Genomic DNA, 23,130 nt, shown 5'->3' on the forward strand with positions numbered 1-23,130 from the left:
GAGATTTTGAATGAATCCATACCTGAGATTTACTGTACTGGAAAAGACCACTTACTTAAAACAGGTTCCAAAGTTTCATAGCAGACATTGAAAAAGTGTTTAGGGTTTTACCTTCAAAAATGAAGCTGAAATTTTTAAAGTTAAATTTATTTTGTATTTAACAAAATTTTGTCTATATTTGCAGCTATGTGCCAATTCTCATAATAAACAAAGAATGAATCAAATCTGGATTTTTTAGCATAATTTTCCCTACAAAATTACAGTCGAGCAAAATATAAACATTCTTCCCTTCACTTTTGATTTTCACAACATCATAAAGTAGAATGTTACTTTTGAAAAAGTAGCATAGGGAATCAATTGTTTGCAAGGGCATCTCTTTAATATTTTTGGCATTAAAAATCATTCTTTTTTGGTCAACGACCTCTAGTTCTTTTCCTTCAGTTGTTCACTGGAGTGATTCATCAGGTGTTCATTTGTCAAAGAAGTCCATCATTCCTCCACTTCTTTCAATATCACTTGCATCCATCTTATGAGATTCTGGATCTTTTACAAGACCAGTACTGCACCATGGATTAAATGTGCATTGTATTTATGTTGCATTTTCAGATGTTTGCAAGGTTGATGAAATGACCAGTGACTAACCAACAAAGATGTTGACATACTGGGCCCAGCTAGGTGCTAATATTATGCAACAAAGTACTTTGAGCGGGGTCTAATTTTATAAGTGGTCAGTTCATTGGTGAATATTCTCATATTCCCATGATTGTGAGTCTCTGTGCAACTTGGTTAACTGCAGAGACTGGGTAATATATACTTTGGACAACAAGGATCACTTCACCTACCACTCTGCACCCACAAGGGTTTGGCTATCTCCACCTCTCTCCTTTCCTAGTGCCTGGAGTTTTGCGGCTTCCTACCATTACACCAGTGCTGCATCTCTGAAGTCCAGAAATTGGTCTCACAGAAATGGACCTTACACAAACCTTCAGAGTCCACTTGGGTGTGTCTCAATTTTGACACATTAAGCTTCTCAGGACATTTAAGCTTTATAATTTTGGTCAGAACTGTAGTTCCAAGTTAAATATGCGTTTCTAAGGGCAAATAATAATGTCTTAGTAAATTTTTAAAATCACATGGTAACATCAGTGTCTTTCTACATGTCTCAACAACAACAGAACTATCAGTGTTGGAACCCTAACTTTTTAGTGAGGATATAAACGCAGTCATCAGTCTGTAAATTAAGAAAAGAGTTGTCGCATATTTATGTTCAAATAGTTTTCTATCCATTTAGTCATATTTCACACTTTGTTTTTTAATTTTAAATTTTGAAAACTTAGCTTAGTTTTGAAGAATGAAGTATTTGCTGGCTATGATCACTTCAAATCATTACCAGAAAGTGAATTAAGCAATATTTTCACTTCGTAATTTAAAACTATGACTTTTTAATAAAATATCATCTAAAATATGTATGCTGTTGGACAGCATATTCTTGAAATGTGTGCAAAATAAACAATCATTAATTATCCTATTTGCTCTTTTAAAACAATTTTATTGCGTTGAGGGTGTAGGTTTCAGGAGGTAATGTAGTTTGCCAAATTCTGTAATCCTTTTTTTTTTTTTTTTTTTTTTTTAAGTCATACAGGGTGTGGTGCCTTCAGAAAACTTTTAACAAGTTGTAATTCTTGGTGTTTTTTTCCTTCGCATTTTCAAAAATAGCAAGAAAATCTAAACCCCACAGGGAAATTCTGGCTCCTACTATTGACTCCTGGATTCCCCTCCTCTAAAAAGTGAGATTATTCTCTGCCGCCAGTTGTTGCTTATTTCCTTGCCCGGAGTATTTATGTTCTTAACACTGTAGGCTCATTATTAGAAATGAAGTCTTAGGACTTCTCTGGTGGCACAGCGGTTAAGAATCTGCCTGCCAATGCAGGGGACACGGGTTCGACCCCTAGTCCAGGAAGATACCACATGCCGTGGAGCAACTAAGCCTGTGTGCCACAACTACTGAAGCCCACGTGCCTAGAGCCCGTGCTCCGCAACAAGAGAAGGCACAGCAATGAGAAGCCCGCGCACCCCAACGAAGAGCAGCCCCCTCTGGCCGCAACTAGAGAAAGTCCGCATGCGCCCAGCAATCAAGACCCAATGCAGCCAAAAATAAATGAATAAATTAATTAATTAAAACAAAGAAAGAAATGAAGTCTTGATAAGTATTATTTTAAGGCTTAATTTTTTTTCCTTAGAATGATGAAAATACTTTAGGAGGAACAACACAAATGAGGCATCTGAATTCAGCTATATCCCCTTGTGGTGACGTGGTCATTGAAAACCCCAATGACTCCATTCCATTCTTGTTTTTCTTTTATTAATCCCTAGTTATTGGGAAGCACGTAGCAAAATAAATATTTAAAATTATTTTTAATTAAAATTAATTAAAAGTCATAAAGGAAAGCCTTGATCCCATAAGACTGCAATTGTTCTTAGAAAAACAAATTCTCTAATCAATACTACAGAAAAAGGCATCGCTGGAAAAGATCTTTGAAGAACAGAGAGGCACCAGCAAAGATGCGCTATTCTCAGGACGTAACATGGGGTGGTGAGAGCTGACGACCCGGAGTTTGTCTCCGTTATTTGTCACGGTAATGACAAGTCACTCACTAATCACACGGCTGAAAACTCACTTCTAAACCGCCCCCCGCCTCCCGCTCAGAACCTATCTCCCTATTCTCATACACCAGTAAAAGCAAAAAGAATCTACTGAGATTGTGTGTGTGTAAAGTAAGAGAATTAGAGTAGGAGTTAAAATATAGTAGAATCTCTCTTCTACTTTCTCTTTTCTTTCTTTGAATCTAGATGTCGGAAGGAGGAACCCTCTTTTCCAGCAATCAGCAAGCACGAATACTTTTTATTTAGAAGCAACTAGAGAAAAACACTCCCCAAAGCAAAGCAAACCAAGGCTACCCCCCTCCAACCCTCCTCCCACCCCATCATCTGTGGATCAAGGTGCCAGGTCCCATTTGGGTACCACGCGGCAGGGGGTTCCCTTTCATCCTTCTCTCCACCACCCCTGCCCGAGGGATGTGAGCGGGGTGCGGGTCCCGGGGTGCCAGCGAGGAGCCGCCCGCCCCCCCGCCCGCCCCGAGAGAGGAGGCGGCTCCGGCCTGGGAGCCGCCCCCTCTCGCCGCCGGAGAACAAACGGGATATTCAGCAGTGGCCTGTGGCTGCCAGAGCAACTCCTCGGGGGAGATTAAGCGGCGAGGCAGACTGCACCGTAATCGCCTCTAGAAAAGCGCCCCGGCCCCGCCTGCCGCGCACGCCCGGCTACCTGGGCTGCCCCGCGGCGGCGCGTGCGAGAGAGCGGGAGAGGGCTCGCCGGGGTGCGGGGCGCGCCGGGGCGGGAGTCCGGGCCGGTGCGGAGCGCGCGGTGCTCCGGGGTGCGCGCCGGCGTGGGGCGAGCCCCGAGCGTCTCCACCGGCCATGAGGGGCGCGGGCGCCTGGGCCCCGCTCTGCCTGCTGCTGGCCGCCGCCGCCGCCCAGCCCTCGCGGCCGCAGCCCCCGGAGAGGTAACGCGACCCCCGCCCGCGCTCCCTCCCTTCCTCCCTCTCTTTCCCTCGCCCACGGCTTGGCTTTACCCACTCCGCTTCGGGGCGCCGGGGGACCCACGCGCCACCAGGACCCCGGGGTGACGCCCGTCCTCGGGGCTCCTTCCGGCGCCCCCCAGCTCCGCCCGCCCCACGGCCCCGCAGCTGGCCGGCCACCACCTCTCCTCTCCCCGAAGGTTCAGGCGGGCGCTGGGAAGCACTGGGACCCAAATGTGTGGACTTTGGTTTACTCCTGTTTTCTTCCCCGGAGAGGCTTTGCCCAGAGACAGAAGCCTAGGGAAAAACGCGAGTTGCCCGGCGCCCGGGGAGCGGCTTTTGGCAAGTTTAACTCTTCAGCCTCTGAGCTGCCAGATGGCTCCAGGACCTGGGCCGGGAGACCTGCCCTATGGCCAACTTTGCCATCTCCTTTTCCACCTCCATCACCATCAACCTCCCTTTTCAATGGGAGGCTCTGCCAATGGCCAACGATTTTCAAACAAAGAGAGAATTAGGCATCTCTCCAAATCCAGGAAATTAAAACTTTTTCATATTAACCAATTACTTGTCTAGCTTTAAAACCATTCACTTCACGGGGCCTAGCTCTCACCCTCTCTCTCTCTCTCTCTCTCTCACTCTCTCACTCCCCGCAGTTAAATTTTCCATTTACCATTTTCCTGTAAGATCTTACCACTTACGTGGAGGACTTGATTGCATATGGATGGATGGATGGATAGATTGATCTTGTTATCATGGTGGAGACAGATGGCAGCTGGACTGAATGTTTTATCAGGCTAGAATTTATTCTAAGAGCTAACAAGTATTTCAAATCCCGTATATGATGCAGGCAGTTAATTGTCAGTATTCACTTTATCCATATTAATAGACTGCATCTTACTGAAATTGACATTAAATTGTTAGACAGTGTTTCAAATTTCTTTTCCTCTTTTATTTTCCCAGACCTGTTTTCACATGTGGCGGCATTCTTACTGGAGAGTCTGGCTTTATTGGCAGCGAAGGTTTTCCTGGAGTGTACCCTCCAAATAGCAAATGTACCTGGAAAATCACAGTAAGCATTTTTTAAAAGGGTATTCTCCAAAAGTGAATATTGGAAACAGTGGAAGAGCTGCTGCTTTTTTCCTCTGCTGTCAGAATTTGGGTTGGGGACAAATGTCTGTAATAGTGAAATGTTGGATTTATCTCAACTATTTGGGAGATTTTTAATAGAACTAGTGGTGCCCTGCATTAACAGTTAGAAAGGGCTCGAGATAATGCTTGGAGGGATAAATTCTTAAAGCAGATGTGTGTCTGAAAACCCAGTCTAACTCAGCTGAGTTTCATGGATTCAAAATTAAGGCTATCTTCAGGCAAAGACCCATCATAAAGACTTCTAGAAGCTGTTTGTTGCCTGTGCCTTTCATAAATGTCTCCCAGTGGCGGATAGAAGATCAAAGGTAGTACTCACCTCTGACTACTTTATAACCATTAGGGGGGAAAAAAGGGGAAAGAAAAAGAAAAAAACAATCCCACTTAATGTCTCTGACTTAAAACCACCACTAAAGGCAATCTAAGAATAGAGAATAGCAATAACTTAGGGGAGAAAAAGCCTAAATATCAAACAAAAACTAACAAAATGCCCAGGGTGGTTAGTAATGGCATAGGTTATGCTGAGTCAAGATAAGAAATCAGATTTAGAGACAGCCAGCCTTAAAAAAATAAGTCCGGATTTAGTCAGCCAGAGTGAGTCATCTTTCCAAGTGAGCATAGTAGTGACCATTATCTTCTTCATTTTTTTCAATTTTGGGAAGTTGTTTGGTAATTGAACACATTAGTTCACTGAAAGCTTCATTCAGTCAGATTGTACCACCCAGGAATTAATGATTTTTAAAAGTAGGTACCTCTTATTGAGCACTTACTGGGTGCCAGGCACTGTGCCAAGTAGGTAACAAGCATAATCTCACTGAATCTTTGAAATCACTGTGAGGAAGTATTATTATCCCCATTTTACAGATGAGGAAGCTGAGGTCTAGAACAATGATATAAACTGACTTGATCAAGCACTGGGTAAGTCCAACTTTCTACAAAGTAAAGCCTATTTTGCAGTGAGGCCTTCCCACCAAGAAGGTCATTTGACAGGCAGATATGAGGGGGGTCTCCTTCCTTAAATAAAAGTCCTATATGCATTGATGCTCTCCTGTAAAATATCGGCTATCTAATGAATTGGTACAGATTTCATTACGTTATTGCAACACATGGGGCCAGGAGAGGATGGTCATGAAAAATAGCTCTGCAATATTGATATTAGCATAAATGTGAAATAAGGCTCCGAAACAAACATGTAACTTGGTTTTTATGTTATAGTTGTGTTTCAGTTATGATTAAATGGCTGTAAGTTTAAAATGACCCAAGGAAATTAGTGACTGAGAGGCACCATGTGCCTAGCAAGTAGACTCATGGTTAGCCCAGCGTTTTGGGCCTTCGGGGAATTGTTAGTGTTGGAGGTGGGGAAGGGTGTCCAGTGAAAGTTGTCCTTGGTAAAGGAGGGGTGTGCCCTCGCAAAGGCCTGACTACCTTATTTGTATGTGTGGGGAAGAGGACGTGTAATGGATGCTCGTTATGGATACAATGTAAAGGTGAGGCATGCTGGCTCTCATTCCGTCACTCATAAGCCGTGTGATGGATTTATCTTTAAACCTCAGGACTGTTGTGAAGATAACATGAGATGGTATGTATAAAGCTCTTTGGCTGAGTGTCTGCGATATAAGAAGTGCTCACTAAACGTTAGCTACCACCGTTACCACTGTTGCTGGTATTGACTCATCCTTTCTTCTGACTGGTAGGCAATATGTCAGATCACTGCCACCCCCTTAGTATATTGGCTAAGCTGGGCTTGGCATCAGCTTTAAAGCAGCTCAGACTTTGATGGAACAATAGATTTTGTTATGTGTATTTAGGAAGCACTTACTTCTGTGCTTGGGTTCTCCTGTAATCTTACTGGAGAGATTCCGTGTGCGTTAGGACTAGGTTGGCTCCTAGTAACAGAGATCCAAAGTAACAATCGCTCAACCAGAAGCTTGGTTCTCTCCTCTCCCGTGTAAAGGAATCTGGAGGTAGGCAATCCAAGATTGGTGTGGCAACCTCAAATCATTAGGCACTCAGTATCCACTTAGATGTGTGCTCAAGGTCCAGCCATCAGGTTCATGGTTTAGCCAACAAAAAGGAAGAGAGGAAGGGCACAGATCCTCCCTTTAAGGACATTGTGCAGAATTACCTGCACCTTGCTGTTTACATTGCACTGGCTAGTTATTAGTTACATGGCCACTTCTAGCTGCAGGGAAGCCCTGAAATGAAGTCTTCACGTCAGGAATCCATGTGCTCCGCTAAAATTCAAGAGTCTTCTTTTGAATAAAAGTCTTCTATCAACTGTGGAAAGAAGGGAAAACAAGCAAACAACAAGCAGTCTCTGTGACATATTTATTTGTGGTTTGCCCAGGCTGCCTGAACTAATGCTCAAAAGTTGAGTAGCAAATGCCAGCCTTTTTTGAAAAATATATATTTTTAGAAAGCATAGGTAATGCACAAGAAAGGACTGCACAATTTGCTTTTCTAGTGAAAAGCTTTATAGTTTTCACTCTTAGCCATTTGATTCTGTTTCAAGGGGCTGCCTCTTTTATGTTTGCATATGCGCAGCACCAAGAACTTCCAGAGGAGCCCAGCACATTCTCCTGGTTATAATTACAGCCTCAGCAGAATGTTCCCAAAGGCCTTGGATGCTCTCAAGATCTCAGTTTCAAAATATCTTCATTTCTTTGTATTTCGCAAGGAAAAGCACTGAATCGTTGGGGAAAATATTCCCAGTTCTTCTTCATGGTCCTCTGGTGTGTCAGAGTAGAAGAAGGGAACTCCCTAGCTTCTGTATATCCTTGGGTTGATAAAAGAAGGGGGACTGTGGTAGCACTAAAGCTTGTAGAAGCTGGTAGCCCTAAGGTCTGTCATTCATTCAGCAAATGTGTGTTGGGTCTTGGGTACTACTGGAGTTTTGGTGAACAAGGCAGCCAAGCTCCTTGCCCTCATGCAGCTATCATCCTAGTTTGGAGAGACAGGCAGTTAATGTTTAAACAAACAAGTAAACAAAATATTACATAGTGATAACTGAATTATAAAAATAAAATAGATACTACTTCATATCCATCAGGATGGCTATTATTAAAAAAACAGAAAATAATAAGTGTTGGCAAAGATGTGAAGACACTGGAACCCTTGTGCATTGCTGGTAGGAATGTAAAATGGTGCAGCTACTGCGGAAACAATAGGATACTTTCTCAAGGAGTTAAACTTAGAATTACCATATTACCCAGAAATTCCACTTCGGGGTATATACCCAAAAGAAGTTAAAGCTGGGATTTGAACAGATATTTATATACGTCCATATTCATGGCAGCGTTATTCACAATAGCCAAAAGTTGGAAGCAACCCAAGTATCTATCCATAGATGAATGGACAAACACAATATGGTATACAAAGGAACATTACTCAGCTTTAAAAAGTAAGGAAATTCTGACACATGCCACAACATGGGTGGACCTTGAAGACATTATGCTAAGTGAAATAAGCCAGTCACAAAAGAACAAATATTGTGTGATTCTGCTTACATGAGGCACCTACAGTAATCAAAATCATAGAGACAGGAAGTAGAATGGTAGTTTCCACAGGCTGGGGAGGTAGAGGAATGAGAGTTAGTATTTAATGGATACAGAGTTTCAGCTGGGAAAGATGAGAAAGTTCTGGAGATGGATGATGGTGATTGTTGCACAACTTAATGCCACTGACCCATACACTTCAAAATGGCGAAAATGGTACATTTTATGTTATGTTTTACCGCAATAAAGAATTTTTTTAAATAAAATAAAACAGAGCAGTGGAATAGTAGATAATAACCGTATAATTCCAAAAGGGCAAATCTGTAGAGACAGAGAGTAGATTAGTGGTTGCCTGGGGCAGGGGATAAGTATGGAGATTAACAGTTAATGGTCATGAGGGATCTCAGAGGTGGAAATGACCTATGGTGATGGTTGTACAACTTGGTATAGTTACTAAAAATTATTTAATTGTGCCGTTAAAATGGGTGAGTTTTATATAATATGTTAAATATACCTCAAGAAATATGTAGAAAAAACCCAACAAACATAACATAGTGATGGGATAGAAGTAGCTATGGATGAGGTGGTTGGGAATGGCCACTCTGAGGAGGTGACATTTGAGCTGAGGCCTGAGTGATAAGGATCCAGCCATGTGAAAGTCTGGGGAAGAGCATTTTAGGCAGAGGGACCGGCAGGTGCAAAGGCCCTGAGGTACAGACAAGCTTGATTTGTCTGAAGAACAGCCAGGAGGTCACTGTGGCTGGAACAGAATGAGTAAGGGGGACGATGGGAGAAGTAAAAAAGGTGAGCAGGGCCCTGTAGGCCATGGTGAAGAGTTTGAATTTTATTTTGAGTAGGATACCACTAGAAAATCTTAAGCAAAGGAGTGAGATGTTCTGATTTTAAAAGATCATTCTGGCTGCTGTGTGGAAGATGAATTGTAGGGCGTTAAGAGTGAAAAGAGGGAGACCAATTAGGAAGCTGTGTGGTCTCCAGGAGAGAGAAGATGGTAGAATGGGCAAGAGGGGTAACCAAGGAGATGAAGAAATGTGGACTCTTCTGCCTAAAGCAGTTGTCTTAACAGTTCTGAATGCAGCTAGGGTGGAGTGGCACCAGCCAAGAGGCCCAACGCGCCAGGCTCTGGACCCTTGCTTGACATCTGCTCCAGACAGGGCTGTGCTCTGGTGTGGCCTCATCCAAGGCGGTCCGTTAAAGGCTTTCTGGAAACCAGTGGATCCAGTCCATTTTCCAGCTCCTGCAGTCAGTAAACCAAGAATAGAATTCCCACTGGCTATTCAACATCATAGAGACCCTTCAAGACGGAAGAGCCTGAGAGTAGCCCCCAAACTCAAGTTCCCGTAGCTAGAAAGGTCCTGCTTCTCACCACTCATCTGCTTCGCAGTTCATTCTTCCAGACTGGAGAGCTGTGTCCCAGCAAGTTGGCTTTCACCACCAAATCCTCTTCATCAAACTCTATCTTATCAGTGGGGGTGTGGAGGTGGGAAAAGCCTAATGTTAAGGTCTGTATACTTTGAGAAAGGTGAAGGCTAGTGGTCACAAGCAAACTTTCTAGCCATTTGTATTGGACTTTCTGAGATGGAAGTACAACTTGCAGAATGGAAATTTAGATCTGCCCTTAAATGATAGGACTTTAACATTTTCCTTGCTATTTCTTGGACAGCTGCACTGTCTAAATACACTATCAACATTGACTATTTCAATTTAAACTAATTAAAATTAAGTTAAAAATTAAAAATCCAGTTCCTCAGTCACCCTGGCCATATTTCAGATGCTCAATGGTCACATGTAGATGGCAACCACCATATTGGACAGTATATAATACGAATATTTCCATCATCACAAAAAGTTCCTTTGGACAGTGCTGTTCTAGAAAAATTTCGAGCTTAATTTTACTCACGTGAAGAGATGTTGAGGACGCACGTGCTCCGTGCTGCTTACTTCTGCTTTGCAGACGAGGAAGCTGACACTTGTTCTGTGTAGTGCTGAAACTGTGCCTGGAACTCAAGCCTCTTGACTCAACTCTATCTTTCTGGCCACCAACTCTTGGTGACCTCAACTAGTCTTAGGCTTTACTAATTAATTTTGCTGAGTGTGTTCTAAAAAACGTATGGCTAGAGTTCAAATCAGAGAATTTGAGGGTTAAGAAATTGTTAAATATTTTGTTACTAATGATGGAGTTGAGGGTTTCTTAGTTTCTCATAAGAGCTGAGGTTCAAGACTGTAACCTAAGGGGCATCTGCATAAAATACCAAGTCTGCATACATGGGGGGTGGGTAGGACTTAAGTATGATTTGACAGCTAAGGGAAGTATAATTTTTGGAAAATGGTGGCTGGTCTTCTAAGCAGGCTTGGGAGGACAACGTGACTGGGTTGAGGCAAAAGTCACCCAAAGTGACTGAAGGATGAGAGCTAGTAACTGCGCCTGTACCAAGCCCGGCACCAAGAAATGAAACTCCAAGTATTGACATAGCACCACCTGGACCGCTCTATCACAGTGGTCCCCCTGCTGGGTACGTGTGCCCAAAGGGGCAAGACTGTGCAGGAGACAGTAAGAGACCTCTGAGATCCCTAAAACAAGTCAGGGAGAGTGGACCGGTGTCAAAAAGAGTGCAGCCGGTGGGCTGTGGCTCACTGCTACACTGGCAAGGTGCGTTTACCAAGAGCCCACCAAGCACGGCTGTAGGTGCTGGAGACACACAGATGAATACCTGGGAGACGTGAGCATGGGAGGCTGCCTGGGATGACGCACTCCCCAGGCTCTGGGTGGGAAGGGAAATAAAACCCAACAGGCACCTTGCCTTCTTGGCTCCACCGGTACAAAGATCGCCATTCTATTAACGGTTTCCTTATAAATTCATTGCAAACGTGGCAAGTCACCCAATCCTTCGGTTCCTTGATCTTTTCATCCATAACTTGTTCATTTTATAATCCCAGGAGAATTAGAGATTCATATTGATGATTTGACACAATTTTGAAAAAAAAAAAAAGAGAAGAGGCTTTAGTAGCAAAATAATACCTTGTGAAAGCAACGCTATTCAGAGTTTGACTTGGGCTGCATATGGTATGGCCAGCTAAGTGGAACCAGCTGAAACTTGGTTTATAGCAACTATGCAAATTAGAGGAAACTTGAAGCCTAGAACATTCTGGGAACTCTCCTCGAATAGGTATGTAGGAATTGTTATTTTAAATTGGTTCCCGAAGTTAAAACTAAATATTGCATCTGAACTCCTGTTGTTATCTAACAGAAACAGCAGTTGGTATGCAGATGTCAGTGAAAATGATTTTGTTCTTAGATTTAAAGGTGGGCATAATTTACAAAACAGTTTTTAAAAATGAGATTATTCATGTATGTGATCTTATTGTTATAAAACATTATCAAAATTACAAGGTATTTGTTTATGATTTACATCTCTTTTTTATTTCCAAAAAACGTTTGAAGGTACTGAAATTAGAGAGCAGATTATTGAAGGTTTCAGTTATTATTTTGAGCAGAAATCTGGCTTAGGAAAAAACCAGCAAACATTTGAGCAGTTTAAAATTTGGTGGCTCCTTTAACTCTGAAGTAAATAATGTGGGCCAATCAGAAAGTCACAGACTTATGCCAGAGATGGAAGGAGAATTATAGCAATGAATAGAGTCAGTCCTATTTAAGCCGAAAGTATGTGGCAAATTTTTCCTTATTTAGCTAATTCATGCAGAGGAAAAAGGCATAAATTGTCATATGTAGAAGGTCTTCAGATTCCCCAGGTAATACATGTACTGTCATTTTGATAACTACCTTTTTTTTTTCTATGCAACTGGAATTAAATATACTGGTTATTATATAGGTCGCAGATCTAAAATAATAACATGTGGTTACTTCATTTGCATCCAGTTCCGTGATGTCAGTGGATACATGTTAGTATGTCCATTTCACAAATGGCAAAAGTGAGGTCTAAAGAACTTGTATCTTGCCTAATATCCCTGCAAATGGTTTGAAAAGACTAGCGCATTTTCTGACTCGGTGACACAAATGCACTATTATGCACGTATTTAACAAATAAACATTCGCTCAATGCTTATTGAGAATCCACTATGTACTGAGCATTGGGCTGGGCCCCAGGGGTAAAAAGTCAAGGCATAGTTTCTATGCTTACGGAGTTTATAATCTGGTAGGGAGTAGCTAGATAAGAAAATCAGTAGCAATTATGTTGTGTAAATAATTATGCTACTCACTGTAGTAGATTGATAATGTGGAATAAGGCTTATTGACATTTTAAAAATTATTGAAGTTCTTAGATTATTTAAATGAAAACAATTATTACCTCATGCAAAGAGTAAAAGATGTTATGACCCATTTTACATCTGTGCTGCTCTAAGACTTGAGAAATTGTTATGTGCCCTTTGTTTGACAGCACAGGGCTGTTTTACAACACATGCCTTGATATTTCCAAATACACCTAATAAACAATTGTGTAAAGGCATTCCTTACCATGGGGTGATTTTGTTACTTATGTGTGTTAAAGTCATCATACTGAATTCATCCTCCAAAAGCCTGATTAAGTTTAAATGGCATTCACATTTACTTTAGAGAAATGATAGATTAAAAATGTGATTGGGATTTACATCTTCCCACTAACCTTCATATGGCTTCATGAAAAGCAAGTCAGCAGTGATGGGGCATGGAATTGCATGAAAATTGAAACATCAAGTGATGTTCTGTTTAGATTGGTGCTAGGTATATAATTTGAGAAAACAAATCGTGACTTTAGACAGGAACTCAACATTTAAGTCGCTTAATTATACCTAAGGGTATGGCAAGGGGTTCTAAAATTACTGTAACTGTTATTTGCCTGGCATAACCACAGCAGGACAGATAGCAGAATGGAATTTTGGCCTTAAACACATATTTCCTGGCTTTACAATACATGTAGGATTTAGAATTATATCGAGATTTAAATTCCAGTCAACTATGGGGTTTGTTTTAATGTACCTATACATTGTTGGACTAGGCTTCGTTACTTCAGCTGCCTGAAGAGCAATTTAACCCAATGCTTGACTTAATATTATTTATATCTAATTCCTTAGTAAAGATGAGTGCAGTTAACAGAGAATGTCTGCATACCCAAACTTGAGCACTATATGAATGGGAAAAGAGCACTATAGCTACATGTTGTCTGTTTTTTAATTAGGAGAGAATAATTCAGAAACTTTGTGATTCTTATGACACTTAAACTGTCCCAGTTAGGTTTCAATTGATAAAATACTGGAAGCATTAAAACATTTTCCATGCTGCCTTCAGTCCTTCTGAGAAGCAGGGGAAATATAAATCCTAAATAAATAAGCAAGTAGGTGACGTTTTCCCACTGGGGCCTCAGCCCAATTTTTCTAAATTTGTTTAGTTTCCTGCTTGCTTTTAAGGGCTTTTGTTGCTTGTTTTGTTTTGTTTTTCTTTGCTGTCTCACATGGAAATCAAATATGTTTTTATTGATTGAAAACATGATGTTTTATTAATGTGCTTATTTGTACCGCTTGTATTTTTAGAGCTGGTCGAAGGCAGATGCCTTAGAAAGGGCTTAATGAGTAGAGAAGAAAATGAGAGACCATGAAAATGAAGTCCTCTTTGGGTATTTCTTTTTTCTGAAAGAGATTCTCTTTAATAATATATTAATGACAAAAAGTCATTTTTCCTGAAACATCACTATAGTAATAGAGCGCAAAGATAACACATTTAAAACCCCTCTATTAAAGAGCTGTATAATGAGAAAGCATTTAACAGAAGTAAAACACCCAGAAATGGTTTTAAAGATTGTATTATTAAAAAGACTGATGGAATTAGTTTCACACTCCTATCCCAGAGTTCAATTTATGATATGAAATTATAGGCAAATTTGAATTGTTCCATAAATTTTCAGATTCCTTGCAATCTATCAGGTATTGACAGAAAAAAAAAAGAAAAAGAGAGTGGTTTCATTGGTTGGTTGCTGTATGCTGGAGACCAGAGAAGCATTTGCAGGGCTCCTAATTCTAAGGCTTTTTCTTTTTTTTTTTTTTCACATTGTCCTGCTTTTAGAGTTTGGAAAGTGTTCCCGTGGATAGCTGCTGCACAGTCAAGTTTTATCTGTGTGGATCATTGTTCCTTGATCCTATGAAAAACGTAATCACTAAAACGCCCCTGCACGTTATAATTTAGCAGCTTTATTGACAGTGGCAATGGCGCTTTGGGGGTACTCTTGAATTTCTTGCTCTAGGGACTTGGGAGAATAGAAGTGTTTTCTTCAGATATATTATTTGTTAGCTCGTAAGAGTCAAGGTGGCAAGTCTCTGTAAAACCAATATAAATATCTAAAAATAAATGGAACAACCACAGAGACGTGGGGAGTTGCAATTAAAGCTGCACAAGCCCTGCCACTAAATATCACCTCTCTTTCACCACCTCAGCCCCAAGACACTCCTGGACATGACATATAATAAAATAGTGTTTCCCAAAGTGCAGAGGGAGGGAGAGACCTTTTAGTCACAGATGGTCTGTTCTATGGACCAAGTTGATAAGAAGCACGGGGAAGCCAGTGGAGATTTGATTGCTGCTTACTTTCCTAGAAGTGAATTGATAGTGTTACGGACTAGGGTTCTTGACCTTCCTTAATCGATAGAAATTGATACGAGGCCAGACAAGAAATTCAGGCCGTGCTTTATTGGGGCCCCTGCTGCAGCGGGGGGTGGGGAGCGAAAACAAGTAACATGTTCCCTTGCTCATTTCTGGGGGAGGGCGGCGAGCTGGTTCCTCATATGGAGTGAGGATAAGGGTGTGTCCAGGGGTCGGGCTGGAGGTGTGGCTTAGGTGGCTTGCCCACCCTTTTGGTGGAGTTGAGTGCAGGTGATGTGCACATTACCCCTGTTTTTGCTCCTGGCTCTTCAGAAGTGGCAGTTGGGTTTTTGATCTCTTTGTATCTTGTTGTCCATAATTTGCCCCAACTGGGCATGCATGCAGTTATTTTTAGTCCCTTATAGTTTCTTTATATTTTGTTGCTTGAGGAGACATTTTTCCAGGTGCAAGCACTGCAGCAGGGGGTCCCCGGTCCCAGCCTGTCTCAGTAAGGGTCTGATAGAGGTCTGATATAGACTTTCTAAAAGCCCTGGGCTATGATTGACCTTCTGGGAAGAAATCATAATTCATTACAACTATTTTTAAAGTACCTTCCAGAGATCAGATGCTGGGTTGGGCAGAGAGACTGTAATATTTGGAAAACCATGTCCCAGAACAGGGCCTGGGGTGGCAAGGAGGCTTTCACTAGTCTGGGAAATGTCCCGGAAATGAATCACAGTAGCACAGGCTAACAAGGTTCACGGTGGAGGGTTGTAAGTATGGCATCACTCAGTGACTAGTAGAAAGGGCATTGTCAAGTCATACTGAAATATTTTTCAGCTATTTACTAGGAATGTGATGCAGTTCCCAGAACTTTCCAAAGTTGGTTATCATGGCCAGACCTGCATCGTAAAGGTAACGTGAGGATTGAAGGAGGTGGTAGATGAGAGGCCCTTGGCACGGCCCTTGATGCAAGAAAGTACTCAATAAATGTTTTTTTTTCAACCTCTCTTCCAGGACTGTAATAAGTCATAAAAGTGTGGTGTTTGTGTAGAACTTGTCTGCAAGCCAACGCATTTCAAGCTGGATGGTAATCCTTTTGGGGCATGGCTAGCTCCCATGGGTATTGGAAATACCCATTCCTACTCACTATGTCCTTTCTTCACTTAAAATATGGTCTTTCATAAGACTTTGTCCACAGAAGTGCTTCCAAACCTTCCCTGATTCTCTTCAAGCTAACCACCTCCCACCCAGCACCAACTGAGAATGCCCCTTAACTTTTAAAACTAGGGTGTTTAGAGGCAGAGAAAGGATTGTCAGTTAAGAATCGCAAATAATTTTCTGTCTTTAGAGATGGGGATTTTAATTCACTTTTGGAGGCTCAAATCATCAGAATAGTCTCCACTAGTTATACAAATTAAGTAATGAATTTATTCATTTATTCCTAATAGAGATACCCCATGATATATTATTGATAGTTAAGAGTGCAGTTTCTGGAGCCAGACTGCCTGGGTTCAAATACCAGCTCTCCTATTACGGTGGTGAATCTCCGAAGATGACCCCTAAATAACCTCACCTCCTGGTATTCACGCCTTTTTCTAGTACCCCCAAACATTGAATCTTGGCTGGCCCTATGAAAAAATAGAATGAGACAGAAGTGATACTACAAGACTTCTGGGGTTGGGGCATAAGAAATCTTAAAGCTTTTGCCTTAGTCTCTTAAAACATGAACTCTGGGGGAATCTAGCTGCCATAAAAGGACTGCCGTGCTATGAGGAAGCCCAAGCTAGCCTCGTAGTGAGAGAGAGAGAAAGATGCTCAGACAGCCCCCAGCTGTTCCAGTATTCCCAGCTGGGGTGCCAGACATATGAGTGAGAAAGTCATCTTGGAGAACCAGCCCCAGTTAAGCCTTCAGACAACTTAAGCCCTAGCTGAGAACTGATACTAATTGCATGAGATAATTCAAGCAAGAATCATCCAAATGAGACCAGTGAAGTCACAAAACCATAAGAAATAAGAGTGCATTGTTGTTTTAAGCCACCAAATTTTGGGGTTGTTTGTTATGCAGCAGTAGATTACCAAAACAGTTACTTACTAGCTGTATGACCTTGAGTTTGTTAGTTAACCTCTTCATGTCCCAGTTTCCTCATCTATAAAATATGGCTAATAATACTCTCTACCTCATAGGATCATTTTGGGCATTAAATTAGTTATTGCATGTACAGTATTAAAAACCGTGCTTAGCACATGGTAAGTACTTGAAAAAAAAGTATTATTCATCCATGAAATATTTATTGAATGCTTAATATGTGTCAGGCCTTGTTTTATATTCTGGAGACATAATAGTGAAGGTTCTTGTACCGATGGTGTTTACTCTCTAGGGGGGAAGAGAGACAATAAAATAGATCACAAATAGTAGGGTGGGAATAAGTACCATGAAGACAATAAAACAAGGTGATGTAATAGAGACTGAGGCTGACGATGTGACATTTGAACTGAAACCTGGGTGATGCAAAGCGTCTCCCCACTGATGGTTCCTGAAGAAATTGTGAGGTCATCACTGCTCTGAATGCAGATGAGTAGGTATGTGGCATTAAGCAACTTCTGACGTTTCTTGCCCATATGAGTACAAAATGTCTTCTGGATGATTACGCGTGGAAAGGCCTTGCTCATGAATTAAGATTAACTCCTGTGGAGAGGGTAGTGGATTTGGTTTGCTTCTTTGCTTCTTTCTATTTGGTTTGTTTGGCTTTTACTTTTGAAAGGTGCTTTGGGATGTGGACAGGGGAGGAGCTGAAGGGTCAGTTTTTGTGCGTAATGTTGTCTTGGGTCCCAGGTGACACGGAGTGCTGCAGAGTTGGGAGGAAGGTGTTGTCCTCATCCTGGCTCACAAGTCTCTGCAACTTGGGAGCGTGCAGAATCTTAGGCGCATCAGAAAATAACACCCTTGAAACAGATAGATGCTTCCTCTTCATCGGCCCGTTCAGGGGACTTGGTGGGCACATCCATCACCAGGAACATTCTACTTATCCATTCATCTGTGAATGGACACTTGGGTTATTTCCACATTTGGGCAATTTTGAATAACGCTGCTGTGAACACTGGTGTTCAAGTGTCTGTTTGAGTCCCTGCTTTCAATCCCTTTGGGCATACACCTAGGAGCGGAATTGCTGGATCATGTGCTAATTCTCTGCTTTATGAGGAGCCACCGAACTGCTTTCCAGCAGTAAGAGAGAAAGACATGTGAACGCTGTCATTAGGGAGCCAGACAGCTTTGTGGGCCTGTGTAGACATCCCTTGGAGATACTCCAAAACAACTGAGATTTTAGGGGGGATTCTGGCACAGTCATCAAGCTAATAGGAACTTGCGCCGTTGTTCTTTAGGGATTACAGCTAAGCATTTATTGTGTGGGGGATACATATATGTGGTAGAAAAAAATTTTTTTTTAGTGCAAGGCAATTATCAGGAGCCATGCAACTACCCTAGGAATTGCCCAATATACTTGTTTTAATTATTATATTATAATTGTGATTTATAATTTTAATGAACTTGCTTTATTATTCTCCATAAGTCTCATATATATTTATCCCTATAAATCTGAGCAATGCATATATTGTTTTATTACTCTCTATAAATCTTAGCTATTTATATATCTGAAAATAATGAAACTATATTTCTTAGTAGAGAAATAAATCATAGAATTATTAAGTCAGAAAGGAATTACCAGAAAGCATTCCTGACTGTCTACCCCCAGTGCAGACTGGAATCTACTTCCTCTGTGTTCCCATAGCATCCAGGGAGTATCTTTATTGCAACACTGATCACTGATCATCTGTTTACTAATCTGTCTCCTCTACTGAACTGAAAAGCTCTCGAGGACAAGACCCTTATTTTAGTTGTCTGTTCTCCTAGTAGCTAACATAGTGCTTGACACAGGCAATAGTTGCTGATGAAAGAATGAATGTATAAATGAATGAATGTTCGAATGAATGAGTGAATGAATGAATAGATCAATGACTACACCTCCTTTTAGGCAGAACAGCACAGAAGCTATAGATCTCTGCAGAAGAGTATCAACTTATTGCCAAAGATCTCTAGGGAAGGAGACTTATTCTGAAAATGTTTGTAATCTGCAGAATGCTACCGTTAAAAGAGATGCTCCCTTCCTGCATCCTCCTTGCTTCTAGTTGTGTGCCATATGTGTGCTGTTTGCACCTCCCCCTGCGTTTGTGCATTATCAGTCACCTTATGGTTGTACTGGGTGACCACCAGTCAGTCAGCATAACATAAGTGACATGGACAGAACAACACACCCTGTGGATTTAATGTCGATTTCTGAATATTTACTTTCCAACATGGGTGAGCATTCTTAGATGCATCATTGTGTGAACTTCTTCTTCGGTGCCTTCTGTTCCACTGCACAGTGTCACTATAAATGTGCATCACACTTCTCATATATGCAAAAGTACAGTGCTGCAATATTAATGTTGACTTTGTAAGCTGTTCATTTTATGTATAAAACCATTCGGGGTTGGAATTTGTAAATAGTTAAGTAGAGAAATAGATAAACAGTTAATATGAATTAAGAGTGCGTTCTTTTTTTTTAATTTTATTTTATTAAAAAAATGTTTTTTTATACAGCAGGTTCTTATTAGTTATCCATTTTATACATATTATTGTATATATGTCAATCCCAATCTCCCAATTCATCCCACCACCACCACCAAGAGTGTGTTCTGTTAGCTACTTCACTTTGGTAAAAACGTTATATTCTTTTAAAGGCAGCACATCCTTATAAAAATGTACGTGATAGAAGGCTGAATGAAAGAGATTAGATTATAGCATAATTCTCACATTTGTAGAATTGCTTGGTTGAATGAGCATTTATAACATTGAATAATATCACCTTAAGTATTATATTTAAGTTTAGGTATTTCATTCCATTTAGCCAATAAATCTTTTGAAGAAAAAAAAGTCATTTGGGGGGAATTCTTCACATCTTGTGAGGATGAATTAACAGTAAAATTGTCATCCTGTTGATGATGATACTTGCCTCTGGCTGAGTAGCGATTTTCACACTTCCCCAAGATATGTATTCAGTGATCCTGGGGGCTTTTATGAGGGAAACACACATGGTAGTTTCTGTTGCAAAGCCAGGCAACAAGAGGCAAGCTTTTTCTTCCCACTTAGTGTTACTTTGTGAGCTGTGACGAAGACACAAGATGGAGCACCTATGAGGGATGCAACAAGGAAGGATGCTGGTATGGGAATCAATGAAATTATTTTATTTGATTTAGGCAAAAAATATTTACTGAGCACCTACCATGTTCTAGGCAGTGTTTGGGCACCAGGGATATGTCAATGAACCGGCAGACAGAGATTCTTGCCCTCAAGGAGCTTTGCATGCCTGGCATGTGCTGGGAGCAGCAAAGAAGCCTGTGGAGTGAACAAAGGGGAAGGGAGCAGACGCTGAGGTCAGACAGGGAAGGGTGGGGTAGATCCTATAAGGCCTGGAGACCAGTGTGCGTGAGATAGAGAGCCTATCAGTCAGGGTCTCCATGGAAAACAGCATGCTTGAAATAGCATGTTGGGGATGGGGTGTTGTTTACAGAGAAGCTGTTTAAAAAGGGTAGGGAAGCCTAGAGGAGAGAGATATTACTAGAACATGCTTGAAATAGCATGTTGGGGATGGGGTGTTGTTTACAGAGAAGCTGTTTAAAAAGGGTAGGGAAGCCTAGAGGAGAGAGATATTACTAGAACCCAGGAGTCAACCCAAGGGGACCTCACAGAGAAGGAGCCAGGGAAGTTAATATCCTGACCTAATTCTCTTCCGTGTTTTCCGTTTCCTGTTGGGGCTTCCCATGGCCACAACACCCGAAGACAGTGGTTGATGCATTGATCTAGGTCAACCACCCAGTAAGGGGAGTAGGATGGAGATGGGAGGAGAATGGATCCAGAGGGACAAATGGAAGACATTGGGCACAGGAAGCCTGTATCAGCAGTCTCCAGAGAAACAGGACCAGTAGGACGTGGATATACATATACACACATGCATATATACATACAAACATATACACATGTGCATATAATGTACATATATGTATACATATAAACACACATACATGTATATATAAATATATACACACATATACATATACATACATACATACATACATATATAAAGAGATTTGTTTCAAGGAATTGGCTTATGCAATTATGGAGGCTGGCCAATCTGAAATTTGTAGGTCAGGTCAATTGGCTGGATTCTGTCAGTCGGGAGCTGAGATGCTGCAGTCGGGGCCGAATTCCTTCTTCCTCAGGGAAAGGTTTTGCTCTTAAGGCCATTCAGCTGATTTGATGAAGCCCACCCACATTTTCAAGACAGCCTTCTTTACTTAGTGAGTTGGTTGTAGATGTGAACACATCTATGAAATACCTTCATGGCAACACCTAGGTTAGTGGTCGATTGAATCATTAGGTGCTACAGCCCAGCCAAGTTGACACGTGAAACTAACCATCCAGAGCCACATCAGGGTTCTGGGCCAGGAGTGACATAATGTGACTTGTGCTTGTAAAGGATCACCTGGATGCTGTGTTGAGAATTGAGCATAGGATGCTGGGGTGGAGACTAGGTGGGAGGGTCCTTCTGTAATTTAGATGAGAGGAGATGATGGCTTGGACCAGCATGGGAGCCACGGAGGAGGTGAGGGATGGTCAGTGTCTGGATATACTTTAAAGTAGAGCCAATAAGAATTGTCGATGGACAAAATGTAGGGTGGAAGAGAAACAGAGGAGCCAAGGATGGCTTCAGAATTCTTAGCCCAAGCAAACCGGAAGGAGGAGATCAAGGTGGCACAGAAGGTGGGGTGGAGCGGATTTGCTGGGGTGAGCAGGGGTTCCGTTTTGACATGTTAAGCTGGGGTGTACATCAGACCCCACAGCAAAATGTCCTTCCAGATACTGCTTAACCAGCAGAGAGAACAGGGGGCAGGTAACAGATTGCTTCCTATTCTTGATTCAGTGCCTCAGAAAAAGTAACGAAAATATTACAAACTTGATCAAACGGCAGCAGTGAGCCCCATCTTTAAAGCGTGGGGTTCAAGGAACTGGCTGCGGTATAGGACTATGCTTAGGTGTGCTGGCAGCTGAAGATAAAGGTGCTCATGAAGCTTTTGAAATGAAGAAGGTATATAGTAAAAAAACAAAAAAATCACATCACTTCACTGTTAATGTCTATAAAGACATTTCTTCTGCTTCAAATGACCTGCTCTGGTGTATTATAGCAATAAATCCTATTTCTTGCCTACCCTAAACCTATTATTCAGAGCCATAACGTCACTATTTTACATTGAAAATTAGGAATTGGAATCTTTTGAGTTTGAACTGGGGTACAAAGTGTTTGGTTGTTGAGACTTTGGGATATTCCCAACACTGGATGTTTTTCTTCACTTTTCAGAGAAATAAATCAGTAACTTAACATTGGGCATATTTTCAAGCTACACCCAAATGCTGCAGCAGAAAGTGAAAAAATACTTTTTAGAGCTAAATATTATCAAGACAGAATCAGGAACCCATTCACTGCTCTTGCCCAAATTGAAACAGTCAGCTTTCTAGGCCTTGAGTGTGATAAATCCATCAGTCTAACATTTTACAGAATGCTGCCGTGTGTAACGAGAAATCACTCTGTTATTCCGGGTCCTAATTTGATTTGACTCTCCAGAACTTTCTGACAAAGCCAGCAAACACTTGCTGCCATTCTTGACATCCTATGATGCTTAAGATTTTCTAATTTTTGAGACAAGAATAAAAAATAAAACTGACTGCCTTTGGTACTATTACCAAATGTATTGGCACACTCTAGAATCATCCCTCTTGTTTATGTGAAAATTCTATTAATTGTAAGATAGTAAATGAATTTAATTTTAGACTTTTAAAAACAGGCCTAGAGTTGACAAACTGTGTACATTGCCTGTATCTGTTAAATGGTCCTTGGAGGCCAAAAGTTTGAGAAACACTATTCAAGACAGTGCTCTCCTTAAGAGCAGAAGCCACAGTTATGTTTGTCCTTTCCTTAGAGCCCAGCAGGTGACCTGACACATAGTAGGTCCTTGATAACTATTTGATTAATTTATTGAAAAAAATTGGATAGCCTTCCTAGAAGAAACAAAAGAATTATCATTGTTCCCTTGTGTTTTTTGTCCTGCCTGCAAGGAGCTTGCGTTCGTTTGGGAAGAGTTTACAGCCATCACATTCCTGTGTTTTACTGATGAGTTATTGTCAACACATTCTGCTGCACTTTCCTCACACGTTTCAGGTACTTTGCTGAGC

The 23,130-nt window shown here is 41.4% G+C and overlaps 1 protein-coding gene across 1 annotated transcript in view; it reads left to right on the plus strand.

Moving 5' to 3' along the window:
* The first annotated feature begins 3,175 nt into the window (after positions 1 to 3,175).
* PCOLCE2 (procollagen C-endopeptidase enhancer 2) overlaps positions 3,176 to 23,130 on the plus strand; it is a 74,092-nt gene continuing 54,137 nt past the window's right edge. The window contains exons 1-2 of the mRNA XM_082393784.1: positions 3,176 to 3,560; positions 4,536 to 4,644. Coding sequence (XP_082249910.1) covers positions 3,475 to 3,560; positions 4,536 to 4,644 — 195 coding nt within the window. The 5' untranslated portion in view covers positions 3,176 to 3,474. The remainder of the gene's footprint in view (positions 3,561 to 4,535; positions 4,645 to 23,130) is intronic.

Source organism: Balaenoptera borealis (assembly GCF_965194805.1).
Source record: "Balaenoptera borealis genome assembly, chromosome: 5".
Classification (NCBI taxonomy): Eukaryota; Metazoa; Chordata; class Mammalia; order Artiodactyla; family Balaenopteridae; genus Balaenoptera; species Balaenoptera borealis.